Source organism: Pelophylax lessonae (genome assembly GCF_965119305.1).
Source record: "Pelophylax lessonae genome assembly, chromosome: 2".
NCBI lineage: Eukaryota > Metazoa > Chordata > Amphibia > Anura > Ranidae > Pelophylax > Pelophylax lessonae.
The window spans coordinates 370371685-370392963 of NC_138769.1; the positions used below are offsets into that span (position 1 = coordinate 370371685).

General features: G+C 46.0%; 1 protein-coding gene across 1 annotated transcript in view; it reads right to left on the reverse strand.

Moving 5' to 3' along the window:
- LOC309547249 (myotubularin-related protein 9-like) overlaps positions 1-21279 on the reverse strand; it is a 58095-nt gene that overhangs the window by 24158 nt on the left and 12658 nt on the right. Inside the window, exons 6-8 of the mRNA XM_082247074.1 lie at positions 16167-16384; positions 15137-15298; positions 319-460 (exon numbers count right to left, since the gene is read on the reverse strand). Of these exons, the coding sequence (XP_082103200.1) occupies positions 319-460; positions 15137-15298; positions 16167-16384 (522 nt within the window). The remainder of the gene's footprint in view (positions 1-318; positions 461-15136; positions 15299-16166; positions 16385-21279) is intronic.

Here is a 21279-nt window from a genome sequence, read left to right on the forward strand (position 1 = left end):
GTCTGGCTGGGAGGAGTTATGCCTTTGAGGGGATTTCCTGTCTTTTTTGCCAGTGTCCAATGATCTGAAGGTGGCAGCATAACCCGCTCATAATATATATGTCCTGTGATGTATTGCAAGAAAATTAATTTACAGTTAAAGCAAAAATTCAATTTTCTCTGGGTGTCGCAGGACAGGAAATGAAGAAAGATCTGCTCTCACACAGACAACAATAAAAAATAGAGGATCTAAATCTACCCCACTCTTTCCAAAACCAGAAGTTTGGATGGAATTCCATCCTAATAAGTATATAATATGGGAGAATACTGCTTATATTACCTGTAACCATTCACGTTCGATAAGGTCCTGGAAACCAGCCAAGGTTCGACAGTTAGGGGACAGAATCAGTTGAGCAAGGGAAGTCACCAGCAGGGTATTGTCAGTACCTTCCTCACCATGAACCAGTACACAGGTACCCACTCTGTAGCAAAAGAGGTAAACCTTAGAAAAATTAGAACTAGCTAACCCCATTGGTCAGCTAAATTAAATATTAGCATTCCCTTTCACAAATGTCTATGACTGGATATATATATTTACAAACCAATTCCAAAAAAGTTGAGACACTGTACAAATTGTGAATAAAAACAGAATATAATGATGTGGAAATTTCAATATTTTATTCAGAATACAACATAGATGACATATCAAATGTCTAAACTGTGAGAAAATGTATCATTTTAAGGGAAAAATAAGTTGATTTAAAGTTTCATGGCATCAACACATCTCAAAAAAGTTGGGACAAGGCCATGTTTACCACTGTGTGGCATCCCCTCTTCTTTTTTTATTAACAACCTGCAAACGTCTGGGGACTGAGGAGACAAGTTGCACACGTTTGGGAATAGGAATGTTGTCCCATTCTGGTCTAATACAGGCTTCTAGTTGCTCAACTGTCTTAGGTCTTCTTTGTGGCATCTTCCTCTTTATGATGCGCCAAATGTTTTCTATGGGTGAAAGATCTGCAGGCTGGCTATTTCAGTACCCGGATCCTTCTTCTACGCAGCCATGATGTTGTAATTGATGCAGTATGTGGTCTGGCATTGTCATGTTGGAAAATGCAAGGTCTTCCCTGAAAGAGACGATGTCTGGATGGGAGCATATGTTGTTCTAGAACTTGGATATATATTTCAGCATTGATGGTGCCTTTCCAGATGTGTAAGCTGCCCATGCCACACGCACTCATGCAACCCCATACCATCAGAGATGCAGGCTTCTGAACTGAGCGCTGATAACAACTTGGGTTGTCCTTGTCCTCTTTAGTCCGGATGACATGGCGTCCCAGTTTTCCAAAAAGAACTTCAAATTTTGATTCGTCTGACCACAGAACAGTTTTCCACTTTGCCACAGTCCATTTTAAATGAGTCTTGGCCCAGATAAAACCCCTGCGGTTCTGGATTATGTTTAGATATGGCTTCTTTTTTTTTCCTATAGAGTTTTAGCCGGCAACGGCGAATGACACGGTGGATTATGTTCCTTTTCTGATATTGCTCCACTATTTTTCGCTGCAGCATTGGGGGAATTGGTGATCCTCTGCCCATCTTGACTTCTGAGAGACACTGCCACTCTGAGAGGCTCTTTTTACACCCAATCATGTTGCCAATTGACCTAATAAGTTGCAAATTGGTCCTCCAGCTGTTCCTTATATGTACATTTAACTTTCCCGGCCTCTTATTGCTACCTGTACCAACTTTTTTGGAATGTGTAGCTCTCATGAAATCCAAAATGAGCCAATATTTGGCATGACATTTAAAAAATGTCTCACTTTCAACATTTGATATGTTATCTATATTATATTGTGAATAAAATATAAGTTTATGAGATTTGTAAATTAGTCCATTCCTTTTTTTAGTATTCAATAGTTTTTATTAAGTTTTTACAAAACAGTAAAACAACAGAAAGGGGTAGCATACAGAAAAGTGCCACACACCACAGCAGTGTGTGCAAGCATATAAAACATTGGCACATCGGTATCAGATAATGCAACAGTGAGATACATGACATTGCAATACACGAGGTCCCGTAGCTGTGTTGCTTCAAAGGAGGCATGTTCAGAGTTCATAAGACCAACTAAACCAGAGGACAAACGGGCGAGCAGAGACCCCGTCCCCACCCCAGACACCCCAAATGGTACAAACTGTGTCTGTGGCAGGGCGTAGCCCCCCCCCCCCCATCCCCCAAACCCCTCCCAGAAGAACTAGTATGCAGACCTTACCAATAGACATAGACTGCGTAGTAACAAAAGAATAAACTGGCGGTCACCCTCATGTGACCAATAAGGCACAGACCCATAATTGGGAACCAAAGCTAAAGCTCTGCAGCCCAGAGCAGACATCGCCTCTCCCTCATCCAGACCCCTGAAAGAGAGAGAAAACAAAAAGAAGAGAGACAAAAAAAAAAAGGAATAGAATAAAGACCCACACTGTGATGGGTAAAGAAATGAAAAGGAAAAAAGAATAAGAAGAAGATGAAAAGGACAAACAAACAAAACATCCCCCTGTGCCGAACCCCTACCACCCCACCGCGGCTACGGAGCCTGTAAATACGCGATCCAGGGATTCCATACCCGATTGAATTTATGTTGCCTATGCAAATGAATGCTAGCCAACTTTTCATTTAGCATAATCCACAGCATTTTGTGTTTCACCTGCAGGATATTGAGTCCAGGCGTCTTCCAAGCACGCGCTATAGTGATTTTTGCCGGCAGGAGAATAAAAAATATAAGGGAGCGTGTATGTTTCGGTATCTCAACTGGCAAATCTGAAAATAGCACTGTCTTGGCGTCCTACTGATTCTCTGACCCGTCGCCGAGTGTATCAGGTTAATCACCCTGATCCAGTAGCGCCGGACCTTCGGACAGTTCCACCACACATCATACATATCCCCGTTCTGCCCACATTGTCGAAAACACAGGGGGGAAGTGCCTGGAAATAATTTGGCTAGTCTCGTCGGCACCAAGTACCACCGGGACAGCACCTTATAGTTTGCTTCCACCAAGGTGGTGTTGAGTATACCCCTGTGCACCATGGTCGACCACCTGTCCTACTCCTCTTCGTCAATAGATTCCCCTAAGTCAGTCTCCCATGCCAGCTGATATGAAGGCTTGGTAGCCGGATTAGTAAATAGCCCATACAATTCCGTGATACCCCCCCTCAGCCCAGACCTCCCCATGCATCTTTTCTCCTACAGAGTTCTTGTCATAATGTCAGTGTGGTCAGCCTTAAGGGTCCGAAGGAAATGGGTAATCTGGAGGAGGCGATAGGACTCCCCAGGGGGCATCTTCAGTGTTTCCCTAAAATAGGTAAGAGGTCGTACCCCTTTATGGTCTAGAAAATGACCTATTCTATAAAGTCCTTTGTCAATCCACCACTTAAATTGAGAAACCTGAAGCCCTGGAGGGAATTGAGGGTTATTAAAGAGGGGGGCTACCGACGTGTGGGGGGACCTAAGAGGGTATATTTTACATGCTACATCCCACAGTCTCAAGGAATGGGACAGAGCAGGGCACAACACTGCCCTCCGTTCTCTGGCGGGAAGCCACAGCAGAAGATCCAAAGGCACAGGCCGGCAAGCCTGCTCCTCCAGATCCACCCAGTGCGGCCTATTAAAGGTAATAAAAACATGATATAGTTGTGCTAACTGGGCCGTCCTGTAGTATAGCAAAAGTGCTATAGCAAAAAAAGCCCCCCCTTCCACTTAGATCTGTACATAGTGGAGCGGGCCAGCCGCCCCCCCCCCCTTATGTCAGATACATTTGTAGATAAGGGTTTGGAGCTGCCGTAAGAAAGCCATCGGTAGTGGAATCGGGAGAGTCCTAAAGAAATAGAGCACCCGCGGAAGGACGGCCGCTATTCTGCCCATCCAGGAGAGATCATGAGCCTGCCACTGTTTTAAATCTTGTACCGTGGAGTCGAAAAGGGGTGTATAATTTACACCAAATAAAGATGTGATGTCAGGTGTCAGCCTAACCCCCAGGTAGGGAAGCGACCGCGAGCACCATTTAAAGGGGAAGGAAGCCTGCAGAGCTGCCACGGTCGCGGCATCAAGGTTTATGTTTAATGCTTCCGATTTGAGCTGATTAACCTTCAGACCGGAGACCCCCTCAAATCTTGATAATAGCGCAAACAGGTTGGGCAAGGTGGTGACAGGATCCGTGACAAAGAACAATAAATCATCGGCAAACAAGCCACACTTATGACTCCGACCAGAGCTCTCCACACCATGTATGTTAGGATCAGATCTTATGGCTATCTCCAATGTCTCAATAGCAATAACAAAGAGAAGTGGCGATAAAGGGCAGCCTTGTCTAGTTCCTCTCGCAATCTTCAACGAATCCGAGACACCACCATGCCCAACAATATTGGCCGATGGGTTAGAGTATAATGCCCCCAAAATATTAAGAAAAGTCCGGCCACAGTTCCACCTCGAGAGGACTCGAAAAAGAAAAGACAGAGACAAAGAATCAAAGGCATTGTGAAGGTCCAATGACAAAAACATTCCCTGGCGGGGAGAACCCCCGTCCCAATTAGATTGTAGCACAGTGGGCAAATCCACCACTCATCTGATCTGATCCGCCGCTTGTCTCCTGGGGACAAAACCCACCTGATCAATATATATATATATATATATATATTGTGCCAAGAAAGTGTTAAACCTGTTGGCATAAATTTTCTTCAAAAATTTAAGATCAGTATTGATCAGGGATATGGGCCTATAATTAGTCGCGTCGGTATGGTCCTTGCCCGGTTTAGGTATAAGACATATATTTGCTCTATTGGCGTCCGCATCAAGAGTTGCACCCTCCTGCAATTCCTGGAAAATGTAAGCAAATGTGGGGCCAAGTGGGCAGTAAATTTTTTATAATAGGCGGCTGAGAAGCCGTCCGGGCCCGGGGTCTTAGAGGGTTTTCGCTTGCTTGATCACCTGTAGGACCTCCGCCATCGAAATATTCCCCTCCAGGAGCTCCTGGTGGGAGTCCCAGAGGGAGGGAAGGTGGACATCCCGAAGTTCCCCTGAGCACTATACATAGATGAATAGTACGTATGGAACAGTGACAAAATGGTCTGAGGATTTTGGGTCAGCGTACCGTTTGCCCTCCGAAGCTTGGGGGGAGCTACCCAACGCAATCAGGGAGTTAGCTTCAATCCTGGAATAGGTCTGGTGAGCATGCGAAAAGAACGTATAATCCTTACCTGAAGGGTTTAACTCACGCTAGAGATCAATCAGATTATGATAATGCAACATTTTGGCTAGTTTAGAACCTATCTTAGGATAATGTCTAGAAGAGGATGTTGGTTTAGACATTTTTTCAAGCATGGAGTCCAGGGCAACATTAGAGTCCCCCCCATAGAGTACCAGGCCCTCCAATTGGGGGATGAGCGTATGTAACAAAGAGCGAAAGAAGGACAGTTGACCAGAATTAGGGGCATAATAGGAGATTATAGAAACTGGGGAACCCTCCAAACACCCCACCACTAGTAAGAATCGTCCCTCGGGATCGCTGATCTTTTTTTCTAAGGTGAAAGACACCCACCTGGAGAAACAAATCGCCACCCCTCCCGTTTTGCCCAGGCCATTAGCTAAATAGAAAGTGGGGTAATGGTGGTGTAGAAAATTTGGATTATAATTTGGTGGGAAATGCCTGCCGCCTCTTAATCGGAGCATTCAGACCCTTCACATTATGTGTGACAAATTTCACAGGAAGATTAACAGTAACCTCAACCATAGCGCACTGGGAGTTATACCAACAAACTCACCGACCTCAAGGCAATACGAAGAGATAGCTCAAATCGCAACCCCAATGTAGCAGTCGGGAGCCCGGCACCGGGAGGACAGAGGAAACAAACGGAACAGGTGAAAAAAAAAGGGTTAGAAAAGACACAAAAGAAGAGAAGAAGGAGATTGGAGACTGAGGATTCTCTCAGGAATAGAACTAACCTGAAAATAAAAGTTTGTATAAGTTAGACAAGAAACGAACAGTAATATAAAGAACTGTTAACCATTCAGGGAAATATCCTGAACCACCAACGTAGCACTGGGCCAAGCCCAGGAGTTGGTTTGACTTTGTCTCACCCGCTAAGGGTGGGAAACAAAGACAAACAAGGTGCATGACCACCACCGACGGCCCTCACCCGCCCAAAAAAGATATAGCATTCATCAGCAAATTAGTAACAACAGCTGTGGGAGTCAATGACCCAGAGACCCCGGCCCGGAGCATCACAGAACACCCCGTGGCCGGTCGGTCCCCGGTCCCAGGGCCCTCGCCCCCACATCTAGCAACAGTATGTCAGGGTTTCCCGACCGAAAAACCCCACTTAAGATCCTGCCCAAGGATCAAGAACTAAGAAAACAAAAGTAAAAAAGGAGCACCAAAAAGGTATCAAAAAGAGAGATTGAGTCAAAAAACAGTGACTGAAGGTTGAGGAAAAAATAATTTTACACAAGGTCACCGAGGACCTGGAGTTCCTGTCAGTCCATCAGAGGGGCTTGTTCTTCATCCTGGCTTGGCTTCTGGTAGTCCGCCACACTTGAGGCAATGGACTCTGCGAGGACCTGGCTGCAGAAGATTTGGATTGAAGCTCAGCTCCAGTGTCAGGAAGGGCATTCCCATAGACAGAATGGCTCTTCTAGACAGCTTGCTGTGCATAGGCTACGCCCATTGCACAAGTGCATGCACCTGTTGCTTGTATGGTCATCAAGGGGGCTATTTAAACTGAGCCTGTGCTGTGCTTCAGTGCTGTCTTGTCTACAGCGTTTCTGTGTAAACCTGCTACCTGTAAACCCGCATCTGATTACTGTTATCGACTCGGCTTGCCTTGACTTCTTCTGAACTCTGCCTGCATTGACCCCAGCTTGTCTTTGACTACGCTTCTGCCTGTACATCTGCACCTGATCCGTCTGCCAGTGTATGACCCGGTTTGCCTGACCCTGTTCCTGTTTATTATCCTGCTGGACTGCCTGCTGCTAGTCTCTGCCTACTTTTCACTGGTGTCCATCCGGCATTCCTGCTCCGCTGCAGCCCGCTGACGGACTTGGCCTTCTCCTGTCTCCTGCTCGGTGGTGTCCATCCGGCATTCCTGCTCTGCTGCAACCTACTGACAGACCCAGCCTGCTCCTGTCTCCTGTTCAGTGGTGTCCATACGGCACTCCTGCTCCGCTGCGGTCCACCGACACTCTTCCCCTGCTTGATCCTGACAGTTCGTCCGGCTAAGCTACTATCAAGACCAATAGGCACTCGTGCCACTCTGCACTCCTGTGCTACCTGTCTGCTCTATCAGGGGCCCTGAGTCAGAGGCGTAAGAGAGGCTTTCCTCACCGTATCAGGCTCTTCTACCAGGTACGTGACAGTACAAGACAGCCATGTCTGAGCCTGAACGAGGAACCTCTCCCATGAACGAACTGTGCCAACATCTGGCAGATCTCACACAAGCCGTCAAAAGCCTGCAGGAGGGTTACACACAACTTGAGGAACGTGTCCAGACTTTGTCATCACCGTCTGCTTCTCCTGGTACTGCTTCTTCATCAACCACTCACGTTGAGGTACCCGCAGCATCCGCTGTTGTGATGCTACCATCTGAACCAAGAGTTCCTACCCCTGAAAGATTTGCAGGAGACTGCAGCAAATTCAGGTCCTTCCGTAATGCCTGTGAACTTTATTTCGCACTACAACCTTGCACCTTTTCACTTGAATCCACTAAGGTGGGATTTGTCATCACCTTGCTGCTAGGTGAACCCCAGTCATGGGCCCATCGCTTACTGGAACAAAATAACTCTGTGCTGTCGACCCTATCTATATTCCTGGATGCTATGGCACAGCTCTATGAGGATCCACAGCGAACCACTACTGCAGAGGCAGCCCTCCATGCGCTCCAACAAGGCCGCAGAGCGGCCGAGGACTATGTAACGGACTTTAGGCGCTGGAGTGCTGATACCAACTGGAACGATGCTGCCCTCCTTTATCAGTTCCGTTTAGGGCTCTCAGAACCCTTGAAAGACGAGTTGGCCCGTGTTGGAGTTCCAAACTCTCTGGAGGCTCTAATGAACTTAGCCATCCATATCGATCGCCGGCTGAGGGAGCGCCGGTCTGAGAAATCTACCATCCTGTCTCGCCCTGTATGGATGTTACCACGAATAGTCAGCACACCGGACCCAGCTCCTCCAGTCCCAATGGCACCTACCTCTGATGCTACTGAACCCATGCAATTTGGTCTGATTCGACCCTCCCTTTCACCTGAAGAACATCAGCGTCGTCGCCAGAATAATTTATGCCTCTACTGTGGGAGACCCGGTCATTATGTGAGGTCCTGTCCTGCCAAGCTCCGTAAATGTCTGTCCATTTCTTCTATTAACCAGCCACTCCTGTCAAGAGACTTTACTCACCTAGCTCTTCCCATTTACTTACAGCTTCCAGGAAGAGCTATCCAGGTATCGGCCATAATTGATTCGGGGGCCTGCAGTTGCTTTATTGATCTGTCATTTGCAGCTCAGCATCAGATACCATTGCTGCCCAAGACTCAGAGACTTTCAGTCCACCTGGCTGATGGATCTTTCATCAAATCTGGGCTTGTTACCCAAGAGACTGTTCCCTTACCCACGACTACAACCACTAACCACAAGGAACTGTTGCGCTTGGACGCTATTGCTTTGCCCTTGTTTCCCATCATACTGGGTATGCCATGGCTACAGGCACACAATCCTTGCATTAACTGGGCCACGGGAGAAATCAAGTTTGAATCAGCCTACTGTCAACAGCACTGCCTGCAGGAACCTCCCCCTCTGTCTTTGTTATGTACGGACTCTGATTCTGACATATGTTCATCTGTACCTGAAGCATACCGAGACTTCCTGGATGTTTTCAGCAAAAAGGGAGCAGAGACTCTTCCTTCCCATAGACCTTATGACTGTCCGATTGAGCTACTTCCTGGAGCTCAAGTGCCCTTTGGGCGTATTTTCCCCCTAACTGAACTTGAGCTTGTGGCTCTAAAGGACTACATTGATGACAGTCTGAGGAAGGGTTTCATCCGCCCCTCTACATCTCCTGCCGGGGCTGGCATCTTTTTTGTTGAGAAGAAGGATCATTCCCTTCGGCCCTGTGTTGACTACCGTGAACTTAATAAGATCACGGTCAAGAACCGTTATCCTTTACCATTGGTTCCTGAACTTTTTCAAAGACTTAGAGCAGCATCCATTTTCACGAAATTGGATCTGCGTGGGGCATACAACTTGGTCCGCATACAGGAAGGTGACGAGTGGAAGACTGCTTTCCGCACCCGATTTGGGCATTTTGAATACCTGGTTATGCCCTTCGGTCTGTGCAACGCTCCCGCTACATTCCAACACTTTATCAATGACATTTTTCGGGACTATTTGGATCTTTTTGTCATTGTTTACTTAGATGACATTCTGATCTTTTCTGCCTCTCTAGAGATTCATCGGGGTCACGTCAGGAGTGTACTTTCCCGACTCAGACAGCATGGTCTGTATGCCAAACCTGAGAAATGCGAGTTTGAACGTCAAAGTATCCAATTCCTGGGCTTAATAATCTCCACAGAGGGTATAAGGATGGATCCCCAGAAGGTCTCCGCCATCTTAGATTGGCCAGCTCCCAAAGACAAGAAAGGGATCCAGCGCTTTGTAGGGTTCGCAAATTTTTATCGGAAATTTATCAAAGGATTTTCAGCCATCATCTCCCCCATCACACAACTGACCAGGCACAACAACCGGTTCTGCTGGACACCTGAAGCACAGTCTGCCTTCCAAAGCCTGAAAAGACTATTTACTTCTGCACCTATCTTAAGACACCCTGACCCAGCCCTGCCATATGTCCTGGAAGTAGATGCCTCAGAAACAGCAGTAGGAGCAGTATTGTCACAAAGGCAAGGAGCCAAAGCTTTATTGCATCCGGTTGCCTTCTTTTCCCGTAAACTTTCGTCGGCAGAAAAGAATTATGATGTGGCAGACCGTGAACTTTTAGCGATTAAAGCTGCACTTGAGGAATGGCGGTATCTCCTGGAAGGGGCAGCCCACCCAATATTAATTTTCACTGACCACAAGAACCTGGAATATCTGAAAACTGCAAAACGCTTGAAACCACGCCAGGCCAGGTGGGCACTGTTCTTCTCGAGGTTTGCCTTTCACATTACTTACAGGCCTGGGTCAAAAAATATCAAACCAGATGCGCTTTCCCGCATGTTTGGCAATTCTGTAGAACCTTCTTCTCCTGACACTATTCTGTCTTCTGGAAACTTTCTGCTCCTACAGGGGGATCTGCTGTCTCAAATCAAGCAGGCTTCTACTGGAGTTTTATCACCTCTTGAAAAAACTTTACAAGTGAAAGATGGACTGTTATGGTTCAAAAACAAAATCTTTGTACCAGAGAATGTGCATGTTGCTGTCCTGGGTCTGTGTCATGACCATGCGCTAGCGGGACATTTTGGTATCTGCAAAACGACTGAGCAGACACAACGTACCTTCTGGTGGCCTACTCTGGAAAAGGACTGTAGGAGGTATGTTGAGGCCTGCTCCACCTGTATTCGGAATAAAAGCAACAAGACCAAAGCATGGGGCCTGCTTAAACCACTGCCGGTTCCTGACAGACCCTGGGAGAAGATATCAATGGACTTCATTGTGGAGCTCCCTCCATCAGAGGGTTATACTGCCATCTTTGTGGTTGTAGATCGGTTGACAAAAATGGCACACTTTGTACCCATGAAAGGTACACCGTCAGCCCCGGAGACAGCACGAATATTTATTAAAGAAATAGTAAGACTCCATGGGATTCCTGGTAATATTGTGTCCGATCGCGGGGTCCAATTCACCTCCAGATTTTGGAGGGCGCTGTGTTCATCCTTGAAGATTGAGTTGTCTTTTTCCTCGGCTTATCACCCACAAACTAATGGTCAGACTGAAAGAACCAATCAGACCTTGGAGCAGTATTTACGTTGTTTTTCTTCCTTCTCTCAAGATGACTGGGTGTCATTATTGCCATTAGCTGAATTTGCTTATAACAACTCAAATCATTTTGCTACTAAGCAATCTCCATTTATTGCCAACTTTGGATTTCATCCGTCCTTTGTGCTTAACGCAATCCCTGAGTGCCCAGTTCCTGCTGTTCAAGATACAGTGGCTTTCTTCAGTTCTAATAATAAATTGTTGCAGGAAGCAATGGCCAAAGCACAGGAAGATAATAAAAGAAACTTTGATAAAAAGAGACGAGGAGAATTAATCTTGGAACCTGGTGATGAGGTATGGCTATCTACTACAAACTTAAAGTTGGCCTGCCCTTCAAGGAAACTTGGACCTAAATATGTGGGGCCATTTCCTGTGAAAAGGAGAATCAATGATGTTACTTATGAGCTAACTTTGCCAGATTCCTTCAAGGTTCACCCTGTTTTTCATGTAACATTATTAAAGCCCGCTATTTCAGATCCTTTTCCTAACCGAAATACGGGTCCACCTGAGCCAGTAGTAGTTGATGGGGAAGAGGAATATGAAGTTGAATCAATTCTGGACTGTAGGAAAAGAAGGAATCAAATTCAGTACCTGATTAAGTGGAAGGGGTATGGCCCTGAAGATAACTCATGGGAGCCTGAAAATAATATCCATGCCAGGAGACTTATTCAAGCATTTCATCGTGCCCACCCAGAGAAGATATTCTAGTTGGGCATCCGGAGGCTGCCCATTGTGTGGGGGCAATATCAGGAAGGGCATTCCCATAGACAGAATGGCTCTTCTAGACAGCTTGCTGTGCATAGGCTACGCCCATTGCACAAGTGCGTGCACCTGTTGCTTGTATGGTCATCAAGGGGGCTATTTAAACTGAGCCTGTGCTGTGCTTCAGTGCTGTCTTGTCTACAGCGTTTCTGTGTAAACCTGCTACCTGTAAACCCGCATCTGATTACTGTTATCGACCCGGCTTGCCTTGACTTCTCCTGAACTCTGCCTGCATTGACCCCAGCTTGTCTTTGACTACGCTTCTGCCTGTACATCTGCACCTGATCCGTCTGCCAGTGTATGACCCGGTTTGCCTGACCCTGTTCCTGTGTACTATCCTGCTGGACTGCCTGCTGCTAGTCTCTGCCTACTTTTCACTGGTGTCCATCCGGCATTCCTGCTCCGCTGCAGCCCGCTGACGGACTTGGCCTTCTCCTGTCTCCTGCTCGGTGGTGTCCATCCGGCATTCCTGCTCTGCTGCAACCTACTGACAGACCCAGCCTGCTCCTGTCTCCTGTTCAGTGGTGTCCATACGGCACTCCTGCTCCGCTGCGGTCCACCGACACTCTTCCCCTGCTTGATCCTGACAGTTCGTCCGGCTAAGCTACTATCAAGACCAATAGGCACTCGTGCCACTCTGCACTCCTGTGCTACCTGTCTGCTCTATCAGGGGCCCTGAGTCAGAGGTGTAAGAGAGGCTTTTCTCACCGTATCAGGCTCTTCTACCAGGTACGTGACATCCAGATACTCTCTGCTCACTGGCCGAATCCGGGTTCCCGACCTGGCCAGCAGGGGGCAGTTGGGGGGAGCTGGGACAGCTCGGTCGGGGCTGCCTGGGGGAGGAGAATCTCCAGTGGGGCATGGAACTGGCCTCTGCTCAGACGCAGCTGCGCTCTATCCTTGTCTTCATCCCGCACTCAGTAGGTCAGCAGTGAGGACTTTTTACTTCTCTTCACTAGGAATCCTTTTAGGCATGTCTGTGGCAGAAGTGGTGAAGCCTTTTTTCAGGGCATCAGAGCGGCCCGGGGGGGGATAATGCCCCCCTGCCCCCTGGGCCAGTCATCCCATGACTCACACTGCTTTAACCATACTGCCACTTGTATGGAAGGGTTTAAGTCTTCTTGCTCTCTCCAGCAGCAGACGATGCAGTACATTATCTTCAGGACACTCTCTAGCATCCCCTTAAATGACACCTGACCAATGACTTTTCTAGCTGAAGGAATGGCCCTCTCAGAACAGGTCCCATGACACAGATCTGTACTCACTGTATGCAGAATTAGATCCTTTCCAGTGTCTCCCTTCCAGTCAGCTCTGCAGGACCTCCGGGTTCAGCTCCTCCCTAACTCTCAGGCCCTCAGATCAACCACCTGAGGCTGCATGGCAACTTCTACAAAGGAGGGGCAGCCGCCCCTCCCTCCGGGACACCGCTCTCCAGCTGAAAGACCCCGAGCACATGTGCCATTGACATTTATACAGTACCCCAGCATGCATGAGGCACTTTTCTCTGCCAATCACCAGGGCTGTACTAAATGCCTGTTCATTTATTTGTCAGGTTTCCTCCTACTGTCCAATATGCCTCCCTATTGGACCAGTGTGAAACACTTCAGTCAAATTGAGCTGCAGCACCATGAGCAGACCTCACTAGCAGATCCTGCTCTCTGGTAGGCAGAAAACAATATAGATTTACCTGGCAATCTTTCTGGTAAGCAGAAAAGAGCCAAACTATACTTTCTCTCTCTCTAGCAACTACCTAGAAGGGTGCTACACCAATACTTATTTTTTTATAGAATATAAAATATAGTAGTGTAGCACTGCCCCCTTGGGGGTTGATGGTAATTGTATGTTCTTCTGTCCTGTTTTGACCCTTTGAACCGTCCAGTCCTCCTGACACTTTAGGTTCAGGCATGTTGTGTATACCTTTAAATGACACACTGACACAATGCAAATAGGGTTTGACTCTTTAGCTTAGCTTTACTCAAGGAAGAGGCTTGAAAAGAGTATCAATCGATTAGGCCTTGGATAAACAGCCAGGGCTCAGTTGAAATAACACTAAAGAACAGTGAATAACAAGTTATATTAGCAAATAATAATAATACACCAAATACACACACAGTATCTTGCAGTTGGTGAATTAATCTCTCAGAAAGCTATAAATTGCTATAAGAAATGTTTTTAGTAAAGGGGAACCCCAGGCCGGCCTATAATACCTGTATCCTAATGAGAGAAGAGATCATCTAGATACCAGTAACGTGTCCCCTTTAAGAGCAATGATATAACAATGTTCAGTATGCAAGGCCTTGCTAAGATCTTCACTGGCAGTTGGAGCTCAAAGAACAAATGATTCCCCAGTGTAGCACAGTGTGAAAAAGGCAATGCAGGATAGCTGGTTCTGATTAAAAATGATCCACAGACTGATCCAAATATGGAGTGTCTGTGTTCAGTGTTTAAAAGAAACTCTAGCAACCAGTAACTGGGCTCTGAACAGGTGCTCTCTCAACTATCCTGATGTCCCTCTTATGAGTTATGGAAACACAGGCAACGGCAACTCTCCACGATGTGAGACACTGAGATGGCCACGCTCTGCTGTTTCAGTGAGTCCTGCTGACTCCATTCGATCAGCGATGCTGCAGGGATGTCCACGATGCAGCGATGGTCATCCATCCCACCTGGGCTGAGTCTGAAGACAGCTGGGTGGTGTGCAGTAGGCCACAGTCCTCTCCCTCTGTGGCAGACTGATGCACACACGATGAATCCCGGGAAGCAAGAGAGAGCATGCCTGTACAGCAGATGCCTTAATAGTCTCTTCCACAATTCTCTCTTGGAGCCCATGGCATGCTGGGAAGTATAGTTCTTAAGCAGTTCAGCAGTGCAGTAATATCCTTGTAGAAGACTATAGTTCCCACAATACCTTTCTTCCAGTCTTAGGAGTATGATGCATGAAATCTAAGACTAACACTAGGGGAATATAGAGACAGTCTGGTAGAGCAGATGTTAAGTCTGCAGTGTCAGATAATAGTAGGACGCTCCCGGCTACAATAGCAAAAAGATTACAGTCAATTTACAAGGCCTTAGCTAGAAACTGACACACTTTAGGTTTTTAAGCTGTTACAAAGGGGTATACTATAAAAACAAAAAACACTCATATAAATGCTCATCCCATACAGTAGAATTATAAAAGAAAACTATTGAAAACATAAATTTTAGTTTTTTTGCTATGATGGTACATGCATAAGTCATGGTGTATATATGTACTAGCTTAAAGCCTGAGTTTTGATAATTTATTGCCCATTTCTGTTCCTGAATTCTAATTCTTCTCTGTCTTTTTACCCATAGCTATTCCATGTTCATACCCTATCTATCCCTTTTTTCTTCCATGCACCAAGCACCTCACCTCTCTAAACATTCAACAGCCAGACCTGCAGCGCTCAGAGCTTCTTTGACGTGGGTCATCCAGCGCGAAGTCAGTAACCTAGAAAGCCAGCGGTTTATCCCCAGGAAAGGTTCATAACAAGCAGCAACAAGTCGTGTCAGGCTAGTCTGCAAAGCACGTCCCCTAAAAGTACAAAAAATGTATTCATTTTAGATGCAGGTTCTTTAGTAAAAGAAGATAGTGTGAACATTTACTTTTGTTAGGGAGGTCATCAAAGGATGAAAAATCAGGCTGTTTAGGACTACCTTAAACTGGTTTTAAACTCATTCATGAAAGTTGAATAAAGCACATATATATGTAGTGTTTACTTTTCTCTCTTCAAAGCTCTAAGTGTCGTTTCTCTCTGGTGCTTCGTTCCTCTGTTATCAGCATGAGTTACCTCTGACAACACTTGAGTAAATATTTGCATCTGGTAAGGTGCTAAGAAAGAGATTAGCAGGGAGCTTGTCTATTCAGACTACAGCCCTGCATGTTCCTTCATTCCTCTGCCTATGTGAAGGGGGGGGGGGTGTCCCTTTCCTCCAATCAGCTCTCACACCGTGTAAATACACTCTCTCCACCCACCCCTATGTGCTGCTGAAAGAGGAAGAAAGATTTTTAACATGATCTGCACATTCCAAAGAGCGTAGAAAGGGGAGGACAGCAGAAATACAAGTAAAACTTATATAGGAGGATTTGTTTCATTTCTGTGTATTACCTGAAACTATATATAGTATGTGTGGGTTTACAATCACTTTAAGGGGAAATTACAAAAGCTACCACTCATTGGAAGTGCTAATTACTGTCCAAGGAGATTTTCTAGATCTATATGCAACCTGGCCAGTCCTTCCCTTCTCTCAATGGAGTAAAGGAAGAAAGGCGTTACCTGTGTTTAGGCCATATTAGTCCGTGAATTACAATAGAAACAGTGGTGGTTCTTATGCTACAGTCTATAGGCAGGTGTCTACTTGGCCATCTTTGTAGGTAGGTATCTGGATATCCTTAGACTCACCTTTCCAATGGGTGGTAGAGCACCTTCCAGTTAGGGTACCTATCCTTGTTCTCAGTTCCACCTCCCATGCTTCTTGCTTGTCTGGCATCATGCTCACTGCGAATGTCAATGATAAACCCACATAATTGCCCTTCTAGCGTAATATTCACTAGCATCTCATCACCTTCACACCTACGATGTGTTGGACCAACCAGTGGCTGAGCAGAGCGTAACATAACCTAAACATTGGGAAGAGAAAAAAGAACAGTGGATATGTTATGCTCATGTACAGTTCTTGACCTCAACTTGAAAATGCAATTGATTTTTGGGCACCAGTTTACAAAAAGGATGTAATGTCACTGGAAAGAGCACAAAAAAGGGGCAATTATAGTGTTCAACATGACATCGAGGACTAGCATGTTTGGAAAAGTCAGCAATGGCGATCTCTGTATTACTCTCAACAAATGTTTTCCATTATACACTAACTTTAGAGGAAAATTGCCTTAACCGCTTAAGCCCCGGAAGATTTTACCCCCTTCCTGACCAGGGGGTATTTTGCGATTCGGCACTGCGTGACTTTAACGGACAATTGCGCGGTCGTGCGACGCTGTACCTAAACGAATTTGACGTCCTTTTTTTCCCACAAACAGAGCTTTCTTTTGGTGGTATTTGATCACCTGTGCGATTTTTTGATCACGCGCTATAAACAAAAAAAGAGCGCCAATTTTGCAAAAATAACAATATTTTTCACATTTTTTATATGAAATTCCCCCCCAAAAAAAAGTAAAAATCAAAATTTTTTAAAATTTTCGGCCAATTTGTTTTATGCTACATATGTTTGGTAAAAAAAATCGCAAAAAGCGTATTTTGATTGGTTTGCGCAAAAGTTATCGCGTTTACTAACAAAGGGAAAGATTTTTGTCATTTTTGTTGTTTTTTTTTTAATGCGTAATGGCGGCGATCTGCGATTTCTTTTGCGGTACTGCGACATTGGGGCGGACAGATCGGACCCTTGACTGACATTTGTGACACTTTTGGGGTTACCAGTGACATTTCTACAGTAATCAGTGCTATACATATGCACTGTTACTGTAAAAATACACTGGTTGTGAAGGGGTTAACTTTATTTGGAAGGGAGGGGCTGTGTGTATCCCTAGGGGCGTGCTTTCTACTGTGATTGGCTGTGGCTTGAGCTGTAAGGACACTGATCAACGGATCTACATACTAGATCCGTTTTATCAGTGTCTTTACAGCGAGGAGAATGACAGGCAGCTTGTTTACACAAGCTGCCTGACATTCTCCCTCTCCCCCGCCGATCGCCGAGTGACCGGCGGACATCGGGTCCGCTGGTCACACGCGCGGGGGGGTCCGTGACCACGCGGGAGCGGGAGCGCGCCTCCGGGGGCGCGCGCTCGCTCCCTAGACCCTCACAAGCTAGTGACGTAGCCCTACGTCACTTTGCCTGTGAGGGGCTGACTGCCGACGTAGATCGGCGTTAGGCAGTCGGCAAGTGGTTAATATACAAAACCTTCTGGTTCATTTCCATTGATTTTAGCCAGAGATAAGTACGCATTGTATAAAATAAAACAGTAGCCCTAACTTCAGGTAGATATATAAGGCACAGAATAATGCAGCTCTGTATTCAATATTACATAAATGTATATTTATTTCCGTACATCAGGGGACACGGTGCCATAAACCATAACATATGGGTTATATAGCCACCTTTAAGTGAAGGACACCAGCAACCAATCAGAATTGATGCCCCCCTATATAACCCCTCCCACACAGGAAGTACCTCCGTTTTTTCGCCAGTGTCTAAAGGTGATGGCCACTGGGGAGAATCTCTTCAATTTTTTCTTATTTTTTCTTCAAATGAAGACAGAAGATATGCTGTTTACCCCGATCAAAGATCATGGTTAGCTATCAGATCCATCCTAAACAGTTAATGGACTAAAAAGATGGTACATGAGCCTCGGGAAGCAGATACGAGGTTTTGCCTGTAATGCTGTCCTTTTTAGGCGCTGGACCCTGGGTTCCGGACCATTGGAATACCAAACCCCAAAGGTGCTCCATGCGGGGTGCTCTACAGGTCCAAGGCTGTGGCAGCTCTAAAATATGGGGACCTAGTCCTTGAAGGTCGCCAAGACAAAGTTTGCCGTGATGGGTGAAGATTGCTGTTGCAAGCAGAATCCTGCGGCTGGACTGGTGAGTCCAATTTAAAATATTTACTTATTCAGCAAACCTTGAAGGTAAAAATTGCTGGCATAAATGCAAATTGTAAATATTTTATGCTCTGTTCCTTTTAATAAGATATCAGAGACCATGTGCCATATGTGTCCCTCCATGAGACTATGGATGTTATGCTTACAAGTTACATCTTGTTGAGGCAGTTGTGGTATTGTTGCAAGGCTTGTTTAAATCATCATTTCTTTGCCTATTATTATCACATTGTGTTTTTTTACCCTGAGCTGATTACCTGAAAGTAATCAGCTGTGACAAACAAGATTCAGTGTAACCTGCTCTCACCCCATGTTGTTGTTATTGCCCTGGCGCATAAGCATACGCATGTTCGTCTCTACCTTGTTTGCGTGTTTATGGCATAGGACTATTCGCGCGCGCGCGCGGGAATCTTCACCTTTAAGTAAAGGCATACGCCGCGTGGAGGGCGTGTTCTTACGCAATGGCGTGCATGTAATGCCACGTACCACGCCGTGCATGTGCAATACAACATAAATGGGCCCATTCTGCAAGGAACTGTTTCCAACACACTAGCCTCTGTCAGAGGCTGAAGGGGACACAGAGCAGCAGCAGCTGGGTTGCGTGAGTCACTGTGGGTGTATGTTACTGGCACAAACAGGTCCCGTATCTTAGGCAGTGCTGTGTGCATTAGGCTGTATGAGCTTGACACAAGCCTTGAGTACACTAAAAGATAGTACCTCAAGTTTGTCTTGCCTTAAAGCAATGTCTGCCCGAAAAAGGGCCGGGGGGGGGGGGGCACAGTTGGAAAAGGCACTGTGATGCCACCGTCAGGCCTTGAAGGTCCTAGCCGTGTTTCCGCTGTGTTTACTCTTCCTGAAGAGCCAGAGGCATCTTGCCAATCTGAGCCATTACGGTTGTAAGGACGATTTGGCTGTGGCATTGTCCAGCCTTGAGGGTAGGATTGCTAGTATCATTGCAGCATCTCTAGGGAAGAAATGTGATAGATCTCCCTCCCCTTAGCCACCCCCTGAGTCAGTTCAGGATTGGGCAGAGGATGTGGAAAAAGTAGCTGTTGGTAACTCTATGGAAGGTCAAGTTGATGTTTCCACTTCTGGGGAGTCAGAGGAGCCTCTATCTACCTCCCAGGCCCAGAGATTGTTTATTCTGTCTGTTACTGAAATGATCCGGTCTGGATACAAATTTCCTCCCCTAGAGACAGCTGAAGTCTCTTTTCCCTCTCTAGGCTCATTGCACCCTATTTATAGTCCTCAGACGTTTCCCATATATCTGCTCTTGGAGCAAGAAATGTAAAAAGATTGGAACTATCCTGATAGGATTTTTGGTCCTCCAAAAAGGTTTTCATTATTGTATCCTATGGAGGAAAAGTTGACTAAGAAATGGAATATACCCACTGTGGATGCTTCTATTTCTGCGGTTAACAAGAGTTTAACCTGTCCTGTGGATAATGCCCAGGTTTTTAAGGATCCAGCAGATGAAAAGTTGGAATCTTTATTGAAAGCCTCCTTTGCGGTCGCAGGTTCTGCGATACAATCAGCATTAGCGGCCATAGGAGTTTGTCAGTCTTTAAAAGACTGTTTGAATTGAGTGTCCAAGACAGTTCCTTCTCAAGGAGAATCTATGGAAGATTTGTCAGATCTACCTCGCACTTTATGTTTTGCAATGGATGCTCTTAAGGACTCCATAAGGCAAATGTCACGTCTGCGGAATTACCGCAGAATTACCGCATAAAAAGTTACTGGCTGGCTTCCCTTTTTCAGGGAGAGCGCCTTTTTGTTGATGATCTGGATAAGTATATCCAAAAAATCTTGGAGGAGAAGAGTAAGTTGCTACCCGTAAAAAGGAAGAGCAAACGTCCTTCTTTCAGAATCTCCAGCACTCATACTACCAGTGCTTCTACTTCCAGACAGTGGCGACGGCCTCAACCATCTGGATCCGGAACCAAGCCTTCAGGGCAGGGTCATAAAAAGCCCTGGGCCCAGAAACCAGCCAAGTCTTCCGCTAAGCCCTCTCTGTGAAGCGCCGCCCCCACTCACGTGGGTGGGGGGAAGACTGCGGCAGTTCTCAAAGTTTTGGGTACCAAATGGAATTTCAGGTGTTCCCGTACCCCCGGTTTATAAGGTCAAGTATACCAACAGACCTCCTAAAAAGGTCTCTCTTTCTGGCATTAGACCAGCTGAAGGCTCAAAAAGTGATAATAGAGGTTCCAGAGAACTAAAAATTCAAGGGGTTTTACTCAAACCTGTTCGTAGTCCCCAAACCAAACGTGGATGTGAGACCTATTTTGGATCTCAAAGCTTTAAACCAGTTTCTTAACATTCGTACTTTCCGTAATAGAGTCAATTCGTTCAGTCGTAGCCTCCCTGCAGGGAGAGCAATTTCTAGCATCCATAGACATCAAGGATGCATATCTTCACATGCCTATATTCCAGGCTCATCAAAGGTTCCTACGCTATGCAAAAGAGAACCGTCATTTTCAGTTTGTGGCCCTGCCCTTCCGGTTAGCCACAGCTCCAAGAATGTTTACAAAGATCCAAGCTCCAGTATTGGCTGTTGTAAGGTCCCAAGGGATATCTATAATAGGATAGCTGGACAATCTACTACTAATAGATGGATCAGCTTTGGCTCTAAGCCAAAATGTCCACCAGACAGTGCAGGTCCTAGAACGTCTGGGTTGGATACGGAACTTGGTCTGAAATATCTGAGTCTTCTTGTGGATACAGCACAGGCAAAGATATTCTTGCCGGTAAGAAGAGTCACAGACCTAAAGGATCAGGTTCGGTCCGTTGTAAGGCTGAGATTTTCTTCTATACGTCTTTGCATGAAGTTATTGGGGAAGATTGTGTCCGCATTCGAGGCAATAGCCTATGCTCAATTCCATGCCAGATCCTTACAGAACAACATTCCTCCGGTG